We start from the raw sequence: 12,212 nt of genomic DNA on the forward strand, positions 1-12,212 counted from the left end.
TCTTTTTCCAGAATCTCATTTCATGACATAGGTACCATTTTCTATGAACAATCATAATTTTAATCGATTAACCAGTAAATGTTTCAATATAAGCATTCGGATATTTCCTGAACTTGTGCAACCTTCTTGCTTGGCTCTTTGGCCATCTAGGATCAGAGTGCACTAGCAACAGCACCTCCGTTGTTCAGCACTGTAGAGAGAAGCAGACGTTTTGTTTTTTACATTTCTTTTTAACCAAGTTAAACGGCTTCCTTGGCTTCTTCAGGACTGAAGCGAGGGCACTCACACTGCGGCTTGTTGAATGAGAACTTTTGACAGCGTACAAACTTATTAAAGTTAAGGAAAACTGTTCTCTGTCATCTAATGCGTCAAGTAATAGTGACGCTGAGTTATGGGCGTGGTAATGACACTTCTGGTGTTGAAAGAGGCTACCTGACGTAGAAGAGCCGACCGTACTGGTCTCCATAACTCCAGGCCGTGGGATGTTAGGAAGCAGCCAACCGACCCCTTCCACTTCCAGTGCTTCTGCACTGTGTTTGTTGTGATGGTGTTGCCCATTCCTAAGGGGGAGAAAACCATGTTTGTGGATCTTCTTTGAGTGGAGGTGTCCTTTTTATCTCAGGAAAGTTTTTAATCATTTATATGAACATACAGTGACCCCCACGTGCAAGCCACCACAGGAGGTGGCATTGGGGCTCTGGGGGGACATTCCAATAGAGCCAAACTGAGAGCCACAAAAATGCTACACACAATTAACAGCCTCAGGTATCTCCACTGGGAAGGACAGGATGTGCAGGCTGGCTCAGGCGGGAAAAGCTTAGGGGATGTGCTCTTCTGCTACACCTCTGCTACTCTGTGGATCGCAGCAGCTCCTGCTGACCTGTGTTCTGCAGCTTTGGAAGAATATTCAATGGCATCTTAAAAATAGCCCAGGAAGTTAGTAAATAGATAGCTCATAAAGTATCCTCCCTTTAGAGCAAAGCATTCTAGAATTAATTTATACACAATAAGTACTATTTTCTTATGAAATACAGGGACAACTTAAGATGCCCATATGAATTTCTAAAGTACAAAAATAATCCAAAAATATTACCATAGGATCAATCTTACCTTGTAACATCCAAATGTACCAGTCCATATTTCTAGTCAGGACCCAGGTAAATTGTGCTTGAATTGATACTGTTCTACTCAAGTACACTAGGTACAAAACCTCCAACCGGTAGGCATGGAAACGAAAGAATACACATGTCCAAAGCTTCCGGATTGTGAGCTTGTTTCAGTTGCTAAGTCTAGAAATCATAGAGCCATAGCTGATGTGTTGAGGTGAGACCACATTGATGAATGCAGATTTGGAGGCATTCATCAATTCCCTGGAAGGGAATCATCACCTGTCCACCAGCAGACGTATTCATGCAACACACAATCCAGTCTTGAAACCCACTGTATTGTGGATAGCAGAGTTAGAAAGTGAGTATTTTTTTTTTTTTTGAAAATTAGGGAAGTGAAGGCTTTATGGGCAATTGCCGTTTCCTTTTATTAAGATACTTACATGAGTCAAAGAGTTCATGTCAAACTTTGTTTCTCCTATCCAAGTGGCATATTATAGTAGACCACTTGCGATGTTTATAGAACCGTTCTTATAAATAATGGGGAGTTTTGAGGTTTTGGGTTCTGTCCCCAGCTCTATAATCAACTCACCCTGTGAGGTAATAAGATGATATTTGTAAAGCGCTGCAGGAATCACACATTAAAAGAACTATGTAAATAGGAAGCATTGTTATTAGTTCAAGGCACCCCTATAGGCAGTGCAGTCAACATGACATTCAGCTGAATAGAATGCAGGGAAAGTTCACATTTTGACTGCAGCTTAGCTGGAGACCATTTAATTAAGAGCCATTTTGGAGGGTTTTCCTTGGTATTTTAATGAATTTCCATCCGTCATGCTTATTATCACAGTGCCAGCGCTTATGCCTGCTGGTAGCGGGGAACATGGGTGAGGTCCCCTCTCTCTAAGCCATTGGAGGTGGCACATCATTAATTAGGCCGTGATCAACATCACAGGCCAGTGCTTTGGAGCATATATGTGTGGTGAGTTAGATGTAGTCAGTTGATCTTCAGCCCACGGAATTGCTAATTAATCATCATTGACACAGATCACTATGTAAGGTCCATGTGCATATTAGAATTTGTATTTGAGGCTGAGAATTAAGACATGAGTTGATATTTAAAATGCAAGGCATCTGGAGTACTCTAGTTCACTGAGAACAAACTTCTTGAGCTGAATGGCTTAAGAAGACCACAGAACCAGGGCAGAAAATGAACCCAGCTCAGAAGACTGAATTCATTATTTTCTGAAAGTGGAAGCACATGCTTGAAGTGCACAGTGGATAGAACCAAGCAGAAACAAAAAGCTTGCCAGAGAAATGGTGTTCATTGATCAGGATGTGAAATGCTAGCCATTAGGCTTCCTGTAAGAGTAAGTGTGTTTAAGATGCCTCCTAACCCACGGCATAGGGAGAGATGAGTGTGTGTGTGTGTGTGTGTGTGTGTGTGTGTGTGTATACATGCATGTACAAGGAATTCATGGGGAGGAGCTGAGATGAGAGAGCCAGAACCTACAGAAGGCCCTGCGGTGGAGAGGGTAGTGCCCCTTTAACTTGGGTGTCTTGGGCATCCAAGGGGGTGAAGTGCATCTTAAACTGGCACTGATAGAATTGTAACATTGTTGCAATTTGCTCCTACTTAATTCTCATGCTGCTTAAACATCATTTCTGCTTCCTCTACTAAACCAAGAAACAGTGCCAGAGGTTATGTCCTCCAGCACGACCTCCACGATTTTTTTCTAAATCGACCAGGTGATGTTAGTGTAGACTAAAATCATCATGATTATATTAAGGTTCTTTATTTCCTTTCTGATGTAATAGGTATTTTTCTATAACATGGGAAGGACACAGCACATTATTCGATTTCCTTGAATCCAATTAAATGCGGCTTCCCCACCATCTATCATCCGCCTGGTGGTGGTGCACAGCCCGTCATCAGGAGCCTTCTCCAAGTTAGCTGTCGGCTGCCAGGTCAGGAGCCAGGGCCTTGGGGTCCTGTGTGTGGATCTCAGGATCGAAGGCTCACACTAGGGCCCCGGCCTGTCTGGGAGTCGGTGGTATCTTCCCAGTTGATGGACACTCTGTCTGTCCTATGATTTCCTGTGGAGCAGAGGAGGTGGCCCAGATGCTACACGATCTGTATCTCAACCTCAGGGGGCATCAGTCATGGATTGTCCTGGCCAGACAGCCACTTGCTGGCCCCAGGAGATCTGAGGACTTCCTGTGAGGTGTGTAGGCCTGGACACAGGACTCCCTACCTCCTGTGGGCCGGAGTCATCATCTCTTCCCCCTCTCCCAGTGAGTTTGCTTCAGGCTTCCATGATCTTGACCTTCAAAAGTGGACCCAGTAGGCAGAAGAAAGTTCTTGTCTTCTCATTTCAGGTTCATGGCTGAGGTTCCTATAACAAAGGACAGATTAGCAAGGGAAAACCATAGAAATGAGTTTACTATCACTTTTATACCACCCAGGAGTCTTCCTAAGGAACGGAGCCCTGAAGAACCAGGGAGACTGTGTGGTGTTACGCTCAGGTTTGTCAGAGAAGGGCAGACTTGGAGAAGTCTGGCTGGGGAGAGGGGTGCGAGCTCATGGGGATAAACCGGGGCACCTGCCGAGGCCAGCTGCCTGCAGAGACTGTGTGCGCCTTTCCTCTGGATGTGGGCGGGAAGCTCATCCTGTGAGATGTCCTCCTGCCGTGTGGTTCAGGGAGGGCGTGACCTGGCTGCTTCCACACCTTTCTCCAAAGCATGCAGCCATGCTTTGTGGGGAGCTGTTTCTGAACCCAGGAGAGTGTGAGTGTGTGTGTGTGTGTGTGTGTGTGTGTGTGTGTGTGTGTGTGTGAAACAGATCCTAAGAAGGAAGAATTCACTCTGTCTACACCCTTCTCCATGCCTGCTCAAACACAAGCCCAGCCTCACAGGTCAGACAGCCTCTCCCAGCTCTGTGAGGTTGATACTGTGCCTTGGGTATTTTTCTGGAATATGTGGAATATGGAACTTGGTGTCTCCATAGATTACTCCTGTACAAAATCCCTGATGAGATGGTGAATGAGACAAGGGCTGTTCAAGGGAAGACAAAATTGCTAATTAATTCCCTTTAGAGATGACATTTTGGAATTAGACTAAGAAAATAAGCTTGTAAAACCAGCAGTCTTTGCAGTCTTGATTGTGCTTGTATCTACTCCCAGGAGCACATCAATGCCAAAGCTGAGAGAGACAGTTCCATGTGGTGGAAATCAAGGTCCCCTGCTCAGAAGGGAGCCAACCTGTCCTCTCCCAAACCTATCATGAAAACTTTATGGTTACCAAGCGATGTTAGACATAATTCCACTAAAAATGTGATTAGAGTTTATAGCAATCCTTTCACTAAAGTTTCAAATGTCATTAATTTTATCCTCTCATGTCAATTATGTTATTGATCAGGTTTCTCTCTGAAATATTCAGGTCTTGTGTTTTCATCTGATTTAATGGGGTGTGCACATGCATTTCTGTTTATTTTCTCCCATCTATTACTTCCTTAGCTTCCTTTATTTTTAGTTGATGTCTCCTATGCCCTTTCTTTTCCAGTAGCTTTATTTACAATGTATAGAGTGAATCCCTGCCATCCTCTTTGCGAATTTCGTTTTTAGTGATATTCGTAGGCGATGCCTGTTAGAGCTGTCAGGTTACTGGGTAAAGTTCAGGAGGTTAATGGTTGAAACTGCTGTTTTTCTGTTTGATTTGAGCTCCATGTTCTTTCTCTGTTGCAGTCACATTTTTTTCCTAAGAGGAAAATAGGCTTTTATCTCAGCAATAAATGCGAATGTTCCAACATAAAAAGCATTATTATGACTAAATTTTAAAATGTTACTGAGTAAATGATTAATTGGTATGAAAGGTAGCACAGCTTTATGTCTGCTGCATTCCTTAACATGGAGGAGCATTTAATCTTCTTTTAAGCTTACTGTTTTCAAGAATTAAAAATGTAAAAATCAAATTATGTGAAGTTTATGATTATTTATTATTTAAGTTTTTTAGTTTCTGAATAAAATGAAATTTCATAACACAATACTAAGAGAACAATAGTTAACACAATGTGTGTCATTATCTTCAAAGTATAACTCAGAGTACACGATATAAACCAAAAAGATTCTTAGAAAAAAAGAAACAGACAATAGCACCAAGCTTCCTTTCCGGTGACCTAAGGTGAACTAGGTAGTGTGTTTGTTTTTCTTCCTCTGGAGGAGAGGAGGAATGAACATTGATGTTTCACATATATTCTTTCTTATTTGCCCCAGCAATACATAAACTCAGGCAATATTATTGCTAATTTATAGCAACAAGTATCTTAAAAGACAAAAAAAATTTGTTTGAAAACAGCTCCCTCTTTCAAGCCAGCTCTATCTTTAAGAAATCTTTTCAAATCACCTCAGTCTTTAGAAAAAGGCATTTGATGTGAATTAAACAATTAATGATGTGACAGTAAATTTCACTGAGTCAAGCTGATCAGCTTAGGAGCCTCCCAGGCCTACTCTGGGTGTGTCTGAGCAGTTCACAGCAGTGTGACCTTGGATACGACTTCTTGTCCCTCTTCCCTTTCCTCCCTGGCACTGTCCCCTCCTGTTCAGCTCCTCAGCAGCCACAAAGGGAGCAGCTGTGGCCAGAATGCCCATCTGCCAGGACGTTTCTCCCTGGAGCCAGCTGACCATGGGCAGCATCCCCCGAAACCATGAGCCCAGTTAAGCTCTTCTCTCCTTTAAATGACATGTGCTGAGTGTTGTGTCCCAATAACTGGAGATCTAATATCACAACTAACTAGTTCTGGCTATGTATCTAATTTAACTAGTTATGGTTTAACTAGTAAAAATTTAATTTCAGTTAGTTGAAATTTAATCAGTTAAATTTAGTTAGTTAAATTTAATCAGTAACTAGTTAATTTATCAGTAACTAGTTAGTCAGTAACTAGTTAATTTAAATATATATATATACATACACATACACACATCAGCTTCAGAAACTATTGGAACTTGTAGAATATAAATATTATAAGAGAAAACTAATGAGTTACATGTGTACGCAACAACAACAAAAAGATTATCTTCACCTGGTCTGCACTCCTATTTTTGTATGATTAAAAATGAATACAGACAGTAGAAAGTTGCCCAGCGTGGGAGGAAGACGCCACACAAGTGGTAGTGCCCAGACTTCTGACTCAGAAATACGTTCTTTGTGTTTAGATTTTCTCTATTCTGATTGTCTGTGTATATCTTTACGTGGGAGAATTTGCCATCTTGCATCCAAACCCTGCTCTCTATACTCAAACAAAATCCTTCAGATTTTTTACTCTCTTGAAAAATTGTTTTAAAAAGCTGAAAATGCTGTCGTATTGATAAACAAGAATTGAATTGACCGGTACCCAGTCAGTATTACTGTCACAAATCAGCTTTGATGGAAAAGTCCTCCTGTATATGATTTTGTGCTCATATTTCTTTTTTGTTCTTATATAGCTCTTGAATGAAGTCAGTGACACAAAATATAGAGTTTGTAGTACAGAAGTAAATATCCACTCAGTCTGGGCATGTTGTCATTTTTGGTATCTTTCTGTGAGAGTTGTGAAGAAAACACAAAGCTACAGAATTGTACAAAGCTAGATATCTACCAGCAGTGCCTCAGTATCCCTCAGTGGAGCCCAAGGAGATGGCAGAACCATCCTCACTGGGCACCACAGGCTCTGGGACTGCTGGTCTCGAGGACTTCCTGGTCATTCCTGGACACTGGGGAGGCTCCGACGGCCCTGAGATGGCACTCACTGTCCTGGGCCTCACCGAGGAAGTGACCAGGCCCTCTGCTCCCAGGGCCACCCCTCCCCAGGGGTGAGGCATCTGAGGCATCCTGGCCAGGTTGTCCCCAGCCCACAGTGAAGGTGTAAGGACCAGGCCTGCCGGGAAGTCTCCTCTGTTCTGGCCTGTGGATCTGGAGGGAAGGGCGGGGACATTGCAACTACTCTGGATTTTGCTTTTTGCTTTTGTGACTTTCAGTGTGTACTTCTGAAAACACTCTTTGAAGTAAGCCATATTGCCTTAGAATAAGTGCAATTAGCAGAAAAAACACAGTAGCGGATGAGAATTGAGACTTCTAAACCACTGGATATTAGACACATATGAATAGCAATATAATGCAACCTAAATCTAGTCATCCTTTCCAGCTTCTAAAATGGGTTGACAGACTGGGATACCTCCCTTTATATATCACAAGAAGTCAAGAGACCTTGGATGTGTGTACACAGTATGTGAGTATATGTAGGTAGAAAACAACACTTTTATTTCCAAGAGAAACTGAGTTAGCCTTTCTCTGAAAACTGCCCAAAGTTTTGAAAATGTGTATGAAATACATAAATCAGTATGTATTAATCTTTGAATGAAAACATCGCAATATGCTTAAGTAAATGAGAAATCACATTACATAGCTTTCACCCAGATATACTTACTGAAGTATGTAAACCATTTTGCCACTATGATAGCATAATGGAAACTAAGATCTCACATTTAGGGCGTCATTTTGCACAGTGCAGAGTGACACATCATTGTGATCCACTGAATCTTAAAGTCAACATTTCAAATGCTTTTTAATGTCCACACACTTGTATGGGACTCTCTTAGTTGCACAGCATGTTCACGAATTAACTTATTCTCTTTTTCTACAACTGTAGGAATTGGGTTGTACCCATATGCTAAGTACAAAACAATTCATAAGAAATAATCCCAATCTGAATGTATAATTAAGGGCAAAACTACATAACAAATTATTTAAAGGCATCACTCTGACTGATAAAAAAGTGCTTATCAAGTTAAATAGCATGAGTTTCTCACTGATTGCTAATTAGCTCAGGCTCCTGAGGGTCCGTGCTATGCGTTACACTGCGTTCCTCACAGTAATGCTCAGCTATCAGAAGAGCCCGGATTCATTAAGGGAAAAACGTGAGATCAATGCAGGGAAGGAGCAAGAAAGCCCAAGGAAGTGAGCAAATCATTTAGGCTGTTTCAACTCTTCTCAGATCAAACGTTGCAGTGCCCCTTATCAAATTTAAGAGTACGAAGTAGGAGTTGAGAGCCAAGCAGAGTAACCTCACCTCTCTCAGTGTCGGAGGTCTTAGTATCAAATGCTCTCACTTCCTAAACATGATTCCATTTTCAAAAGGGACAGGCTGCCTTTTCACATCTTATTAGCAGTTCGTTATAATATGGATGTTATTGTAGCACAGCACAATCGGTGTTTATGACTTAACAGCGTCACGTTCCGGGCTGTTTTGAAAGTCGCAGCCCACGACCCGGCCGCTGGCTCCCAACAGCTCCGTCCTCTTTCTTCTGCCCATGGCTCTGCAGCTGAATACACTTGCCCAGAGCTGTCAGGTGTGAATGCTCATTGATGAGAACATGCTTCCTCCCTGGATGGAGCCTCAAAGGGCAAAGGAAATTCACCGGAAAATGGCTTCTTATTGGAAAGTAACATTACTAAAGGAAGATGTGAGGTTGAATTAAGTGACCTCTGTGCTTTCAGATTCCTATTACTTTCTAGGCTCATTTTGCTAGTTAGAATGCTCCTTTTGAAATTCTACTGATAACAGAGCATACTTTTCAGAATCAGCTGAGCAGCCAGGAACACAGCATGCCTTTCGCAGTGCACAAATTGATCTGAATGCCTTCCTAAGCACAGGGCTGATTTGAGCTACACAGCTATGTATATTTATAGTTGCTCATTTACCAAATATTCCACAATTTCCAGATGACTTTTAGAATATGTTGAAGCTATGTTAATGGTAGACTTTTATTCACATTATTTGCATACATTGTTAGCAGTAGAGTTCTTGAGGAACCCTCAAATAAATTAAAAGCTGTTGTAGCTAATACTCTAGAAATACAATTTTAAATCTACACTGCTGTGGAGGAAGCGACTAGTAATCAATTGGGGGAATAGCCATCTGTCTTTAAAATCAATAAATGAGCCTTTCCACTGCATATGCATTTTATATTATCTATGCACATATTACTTAGACAGAATCCTACATCTAAAAAATAAGTAGTTACAGAAACTGGTAAGTTACAGGGTCTGAGCATTTACTGAACATCTCTTTCAGGCAGAGTCTTGTCCGAGCTTCCTAACCTTCTAGTGATCGTTAATGCTGCAAGAAGGGAGACATTTTAGAGAACTTAGAATCGTTCCCAAACTACGAAAAGATTTTCCCCCAGTCCCCAACATTGGCATCTGCAGCCCAACGTGAAAGGAACAGGGCGACCTCCTCAAGTGGCACAGTGTACAGGGATGTCAGGAGGCAAGAATGCTCAGGCCGAAAATAACCAAAGCTGAATTATTCCTTAGATCTTTTTCTTAGATGCAACATTGGTCATGCTTTAGATCTACAATGTCTCTCAATGTCTCACGTGTTGGAAGGTGACTGGATCATGGCGTGCTGCTCTCATCCTTGAACTCACCCACTGGTGAGTTCATAGGTGGATGTGCTTTCAGGGTGGGGCAGGGTTGGAGGCAGTCACTGGGGGTGAGACCCGAAGGCAGGGCTGTATTTCTCATCTCCAGCCCTCCTTCTTCCATGTTTCCTGGCCGCCATGAGGTGAGCAGATTTCTTCCACCATGCCCTCCCGCTGTGCTACTTTTCCTTTGGAGCTGGGCAGCTTTGGAACCTGGGACACAATATAACCTTTCCCACTTTTAAGTTGTGTGTGTGTGTGTGTGTGTGTGTGTGTGTGTGTGTTGGGCATTGTGTCCCAGAGACAAGGAAGAGACTAAAACAGCATCTATTACATTTTTTTATTTCAACACTGCCAAAAGAGCATAATTTTAATGTGTTTACCGCAAATGGACATGATCTAAATATAAGGTTACTGTCTTGGTAAGAAGGCTGTTTCCAGAGGAGGGAGATGGAAAAAAGAGGCTTTTCACATCCAGAAAAGTAGGTGGGCAGGAGAAGTAGGAATGACTTCTAGGGTTCTACAGCGTGGTAAGCCAACTGTGAGAGACAGTGATGAATGGAATACTACAAAAGAGCAAATTTGAACTTCCCTACTGAAAGGAATTGTAAAGGTCTTAGCTGATAGATACGGCAGGTACCCTGATGAGGTTATGCACACTGTATGTTTTGAAATATCCCACTGTGCTGTATAAGCATATATACTGCAGTTACTATGGGTCAGTTAAAATGAAAACTGTATTTAAAAATGATTATTCTGCTCTTCCAAATTGAAAAGTGTTTACCCCAGACACAGCATGCATTAGTAGTAATGGGGCCACTCCAGGGAGGTGGCCTGTTCACTGCACCCCTCAGCATGACCTGCGGTCAGCGTCAGCCTCCTTTACCAGGGTGCAGCTCAGCGCCTGGGCTCAGGACCGCCACCATGCAGATACCCGAGAGCCCTGTGAGAGGGATGCTGCAGAGCTGAGGCTGGGTTGACGGTTGCCATCTCAAGAAGCCAAACCACATTGGCAGAGAGAAAAAAAGAGCTTGTGCACCTGGCTGGATAAAGGGCTCTCTGAGGGGAACCCAGAGCCACAGGCCCCTCAGTAACTTGGGCATCTCTGGCACTCATGTGACAGACTCCTGCCCCATGGGGAAGGTTGCAGGAACACCCTACATGTCACGCTATTGCTGGTCTGGCTGGGGTGGGCTGAGTACGCAGTGCTGATCACTCTTCAGTACATTTCTGTGATTGCTGTGATGACAGAATATTGGCTATTGGGCTGTGCCTGGTTACCTGCCCACTGAATCTAACTTGGTGAAAACCTTACGAAAAGACACAACCTTGTTCCTGGTGTTGCTCTGAGGTTAGCAGGCCCTGGAAACATCTTCATGTCAAGCCCCTTGTGCTGGAGCTCTGTCCTGCCATCTGCTTCCAAGATCAACGTGGGCTTGGTGCATGTCTTCCATGGTGAGCTGAGTGTCATGCTTCATTTCCTCATTTAATTTGAGCCCATAAGAATCAGCAGGAGGATTCTTACTAGAATTCAAAGCGTGAATTCCATAACTAACTTCAGAATCATTACATGTAGCACTTAGTTGGATGTACGCATGTTAATAAATGCAGGATGGTTTCTAACTTACTAAAAATAAAATTCTTCTCCGTGGACTTTTGACTCTACCCAGCCAGATAGTTAGATTATTTAATTCATTTACATACATGTGTATCTGTACAGTGTTACTAAAATTGTCATGGTGGGTTGTATGATTATTTATCATTGTATTATTATTATTATTATTATTATTATTTGTTTGTTTGTTTTTCCAGTACTGGGGATTGAACTCACAACCTTATGCTTGCTGGGAAGGTGCTGTGCAGCTGAGCTAAATTCCCAGCCCGTTATTATTATTATTATTTTGGTTTGTTGAGATAGAGCATCACTCTAGTTCAGGCTGGCTGGCCTTGAACTTACAGAGATCCTCCTGCCTCAGCCTCCAAATACTTATCATTGTCTCTTGTTGCCCCCAAAATGGAAGTCATTATTTTATATACTTAATTTTATTTTTAAAATATTTTATACCTATGAAATCAACACATAATTTATCAGTCTCATAATTATATACAGCACTCAACAGAAGTTAGTACAACATGTCCTGCACTTCCTTCCTCCTTCTTCCCTTTTCTCCCCTACTTTTTCCACTACCTGCTTCCTTCATTCTTTCTCCCTTCTTTGTCTTTACTCTATTTTGCCTCTGCATATATTAAGAGCAGCTGTCATCCTCCAAAAACTCTGACTTTAGGGATGTAATACTGGGTAGATGCAGAAGTTATAACAGTTATAATTAGTGGGACAGATTAATTAATAATCATGTGAAGAAATGCAAAATTGCAACAGTGATAAACACTAGAAAGTACAGCTGAGAGAGAGCGAGGGAGAGCGCTTACTTGGCATTTGTGAGGGCCTGGGTTACAGGCTCAGCCCTGAGAAAAAGGCAAATGTACTGAGGTGCCCCTTGACTTAGTGTAACTTACTGTGAAGCCTTCGTTGAGAAGTGTCCTGGCGTGGACGTAGAAAGCCCATCACAGAGTAGCCATGTATGGAACGGTGCATTGTCATGAGGAAGAGGAGGGAGACGGGAAGGAAGCGGGTGGGTGCAAGATACTT

The 12,212-nt window shown here is 42.3% G+C and overlaps 1 protein-coding gene and 1 long non-coding RNA gene across 2 annotated transcripts in view; one reads left to right on the forward strand and one right to left on the reverse strand.

The window, feature by feature from the left end:
• Positions 1 to 209: 209 nt before the first annotated feature.
• LOC106148772 lies at positions 210 to 1,193 on the reverse strand. Its single transcript, XR_001234459.1, has 2 exons — positions 1,111 to 1,193; positions 210 to 560 (listed from the first exon to the last, which is right to left on the reverse strand). It is a non-coding gene; the product is annotated as an uncharacterized LOC106148772 (long non-coding RNA).
• Positions 1,194 to 1,337: 144 nt separating this feature from the next.
• Positions 1,338 to 12,212, forward strand: part of Csmd1 (CUB and Sushi multiple domains 1) — a 1,292,092-nt gene continuing 1,281,217 nt past the window's right edge. The window contains exon 1 of the mRNA XM_005373917.1: positions 1,338 to 1,467. Coding sequence (XP_005373974.1) covers positions 1,338 to 1,467 — 130 coding nt within the window. The remainder of the gene's footprint in view (positions 1,468 to 12,212) is intronic.

Source organism: Chinchilla lanigera, unplaced genomic scaffold (assembly GCF_000276665.1).
Source record: "Chinchilla lanigera isolate Chin_1 unplaced genomic scaffold, ChiLan1.0 scaffold00002, whole genome shotgun sequence".
Classification (NCBI taxonomy): Eukaryota; Metazoa; Chordata; class Mammalia; order Rodentia; family Chinchillidae; genus Chinchilla; species Chinchilla lanigera.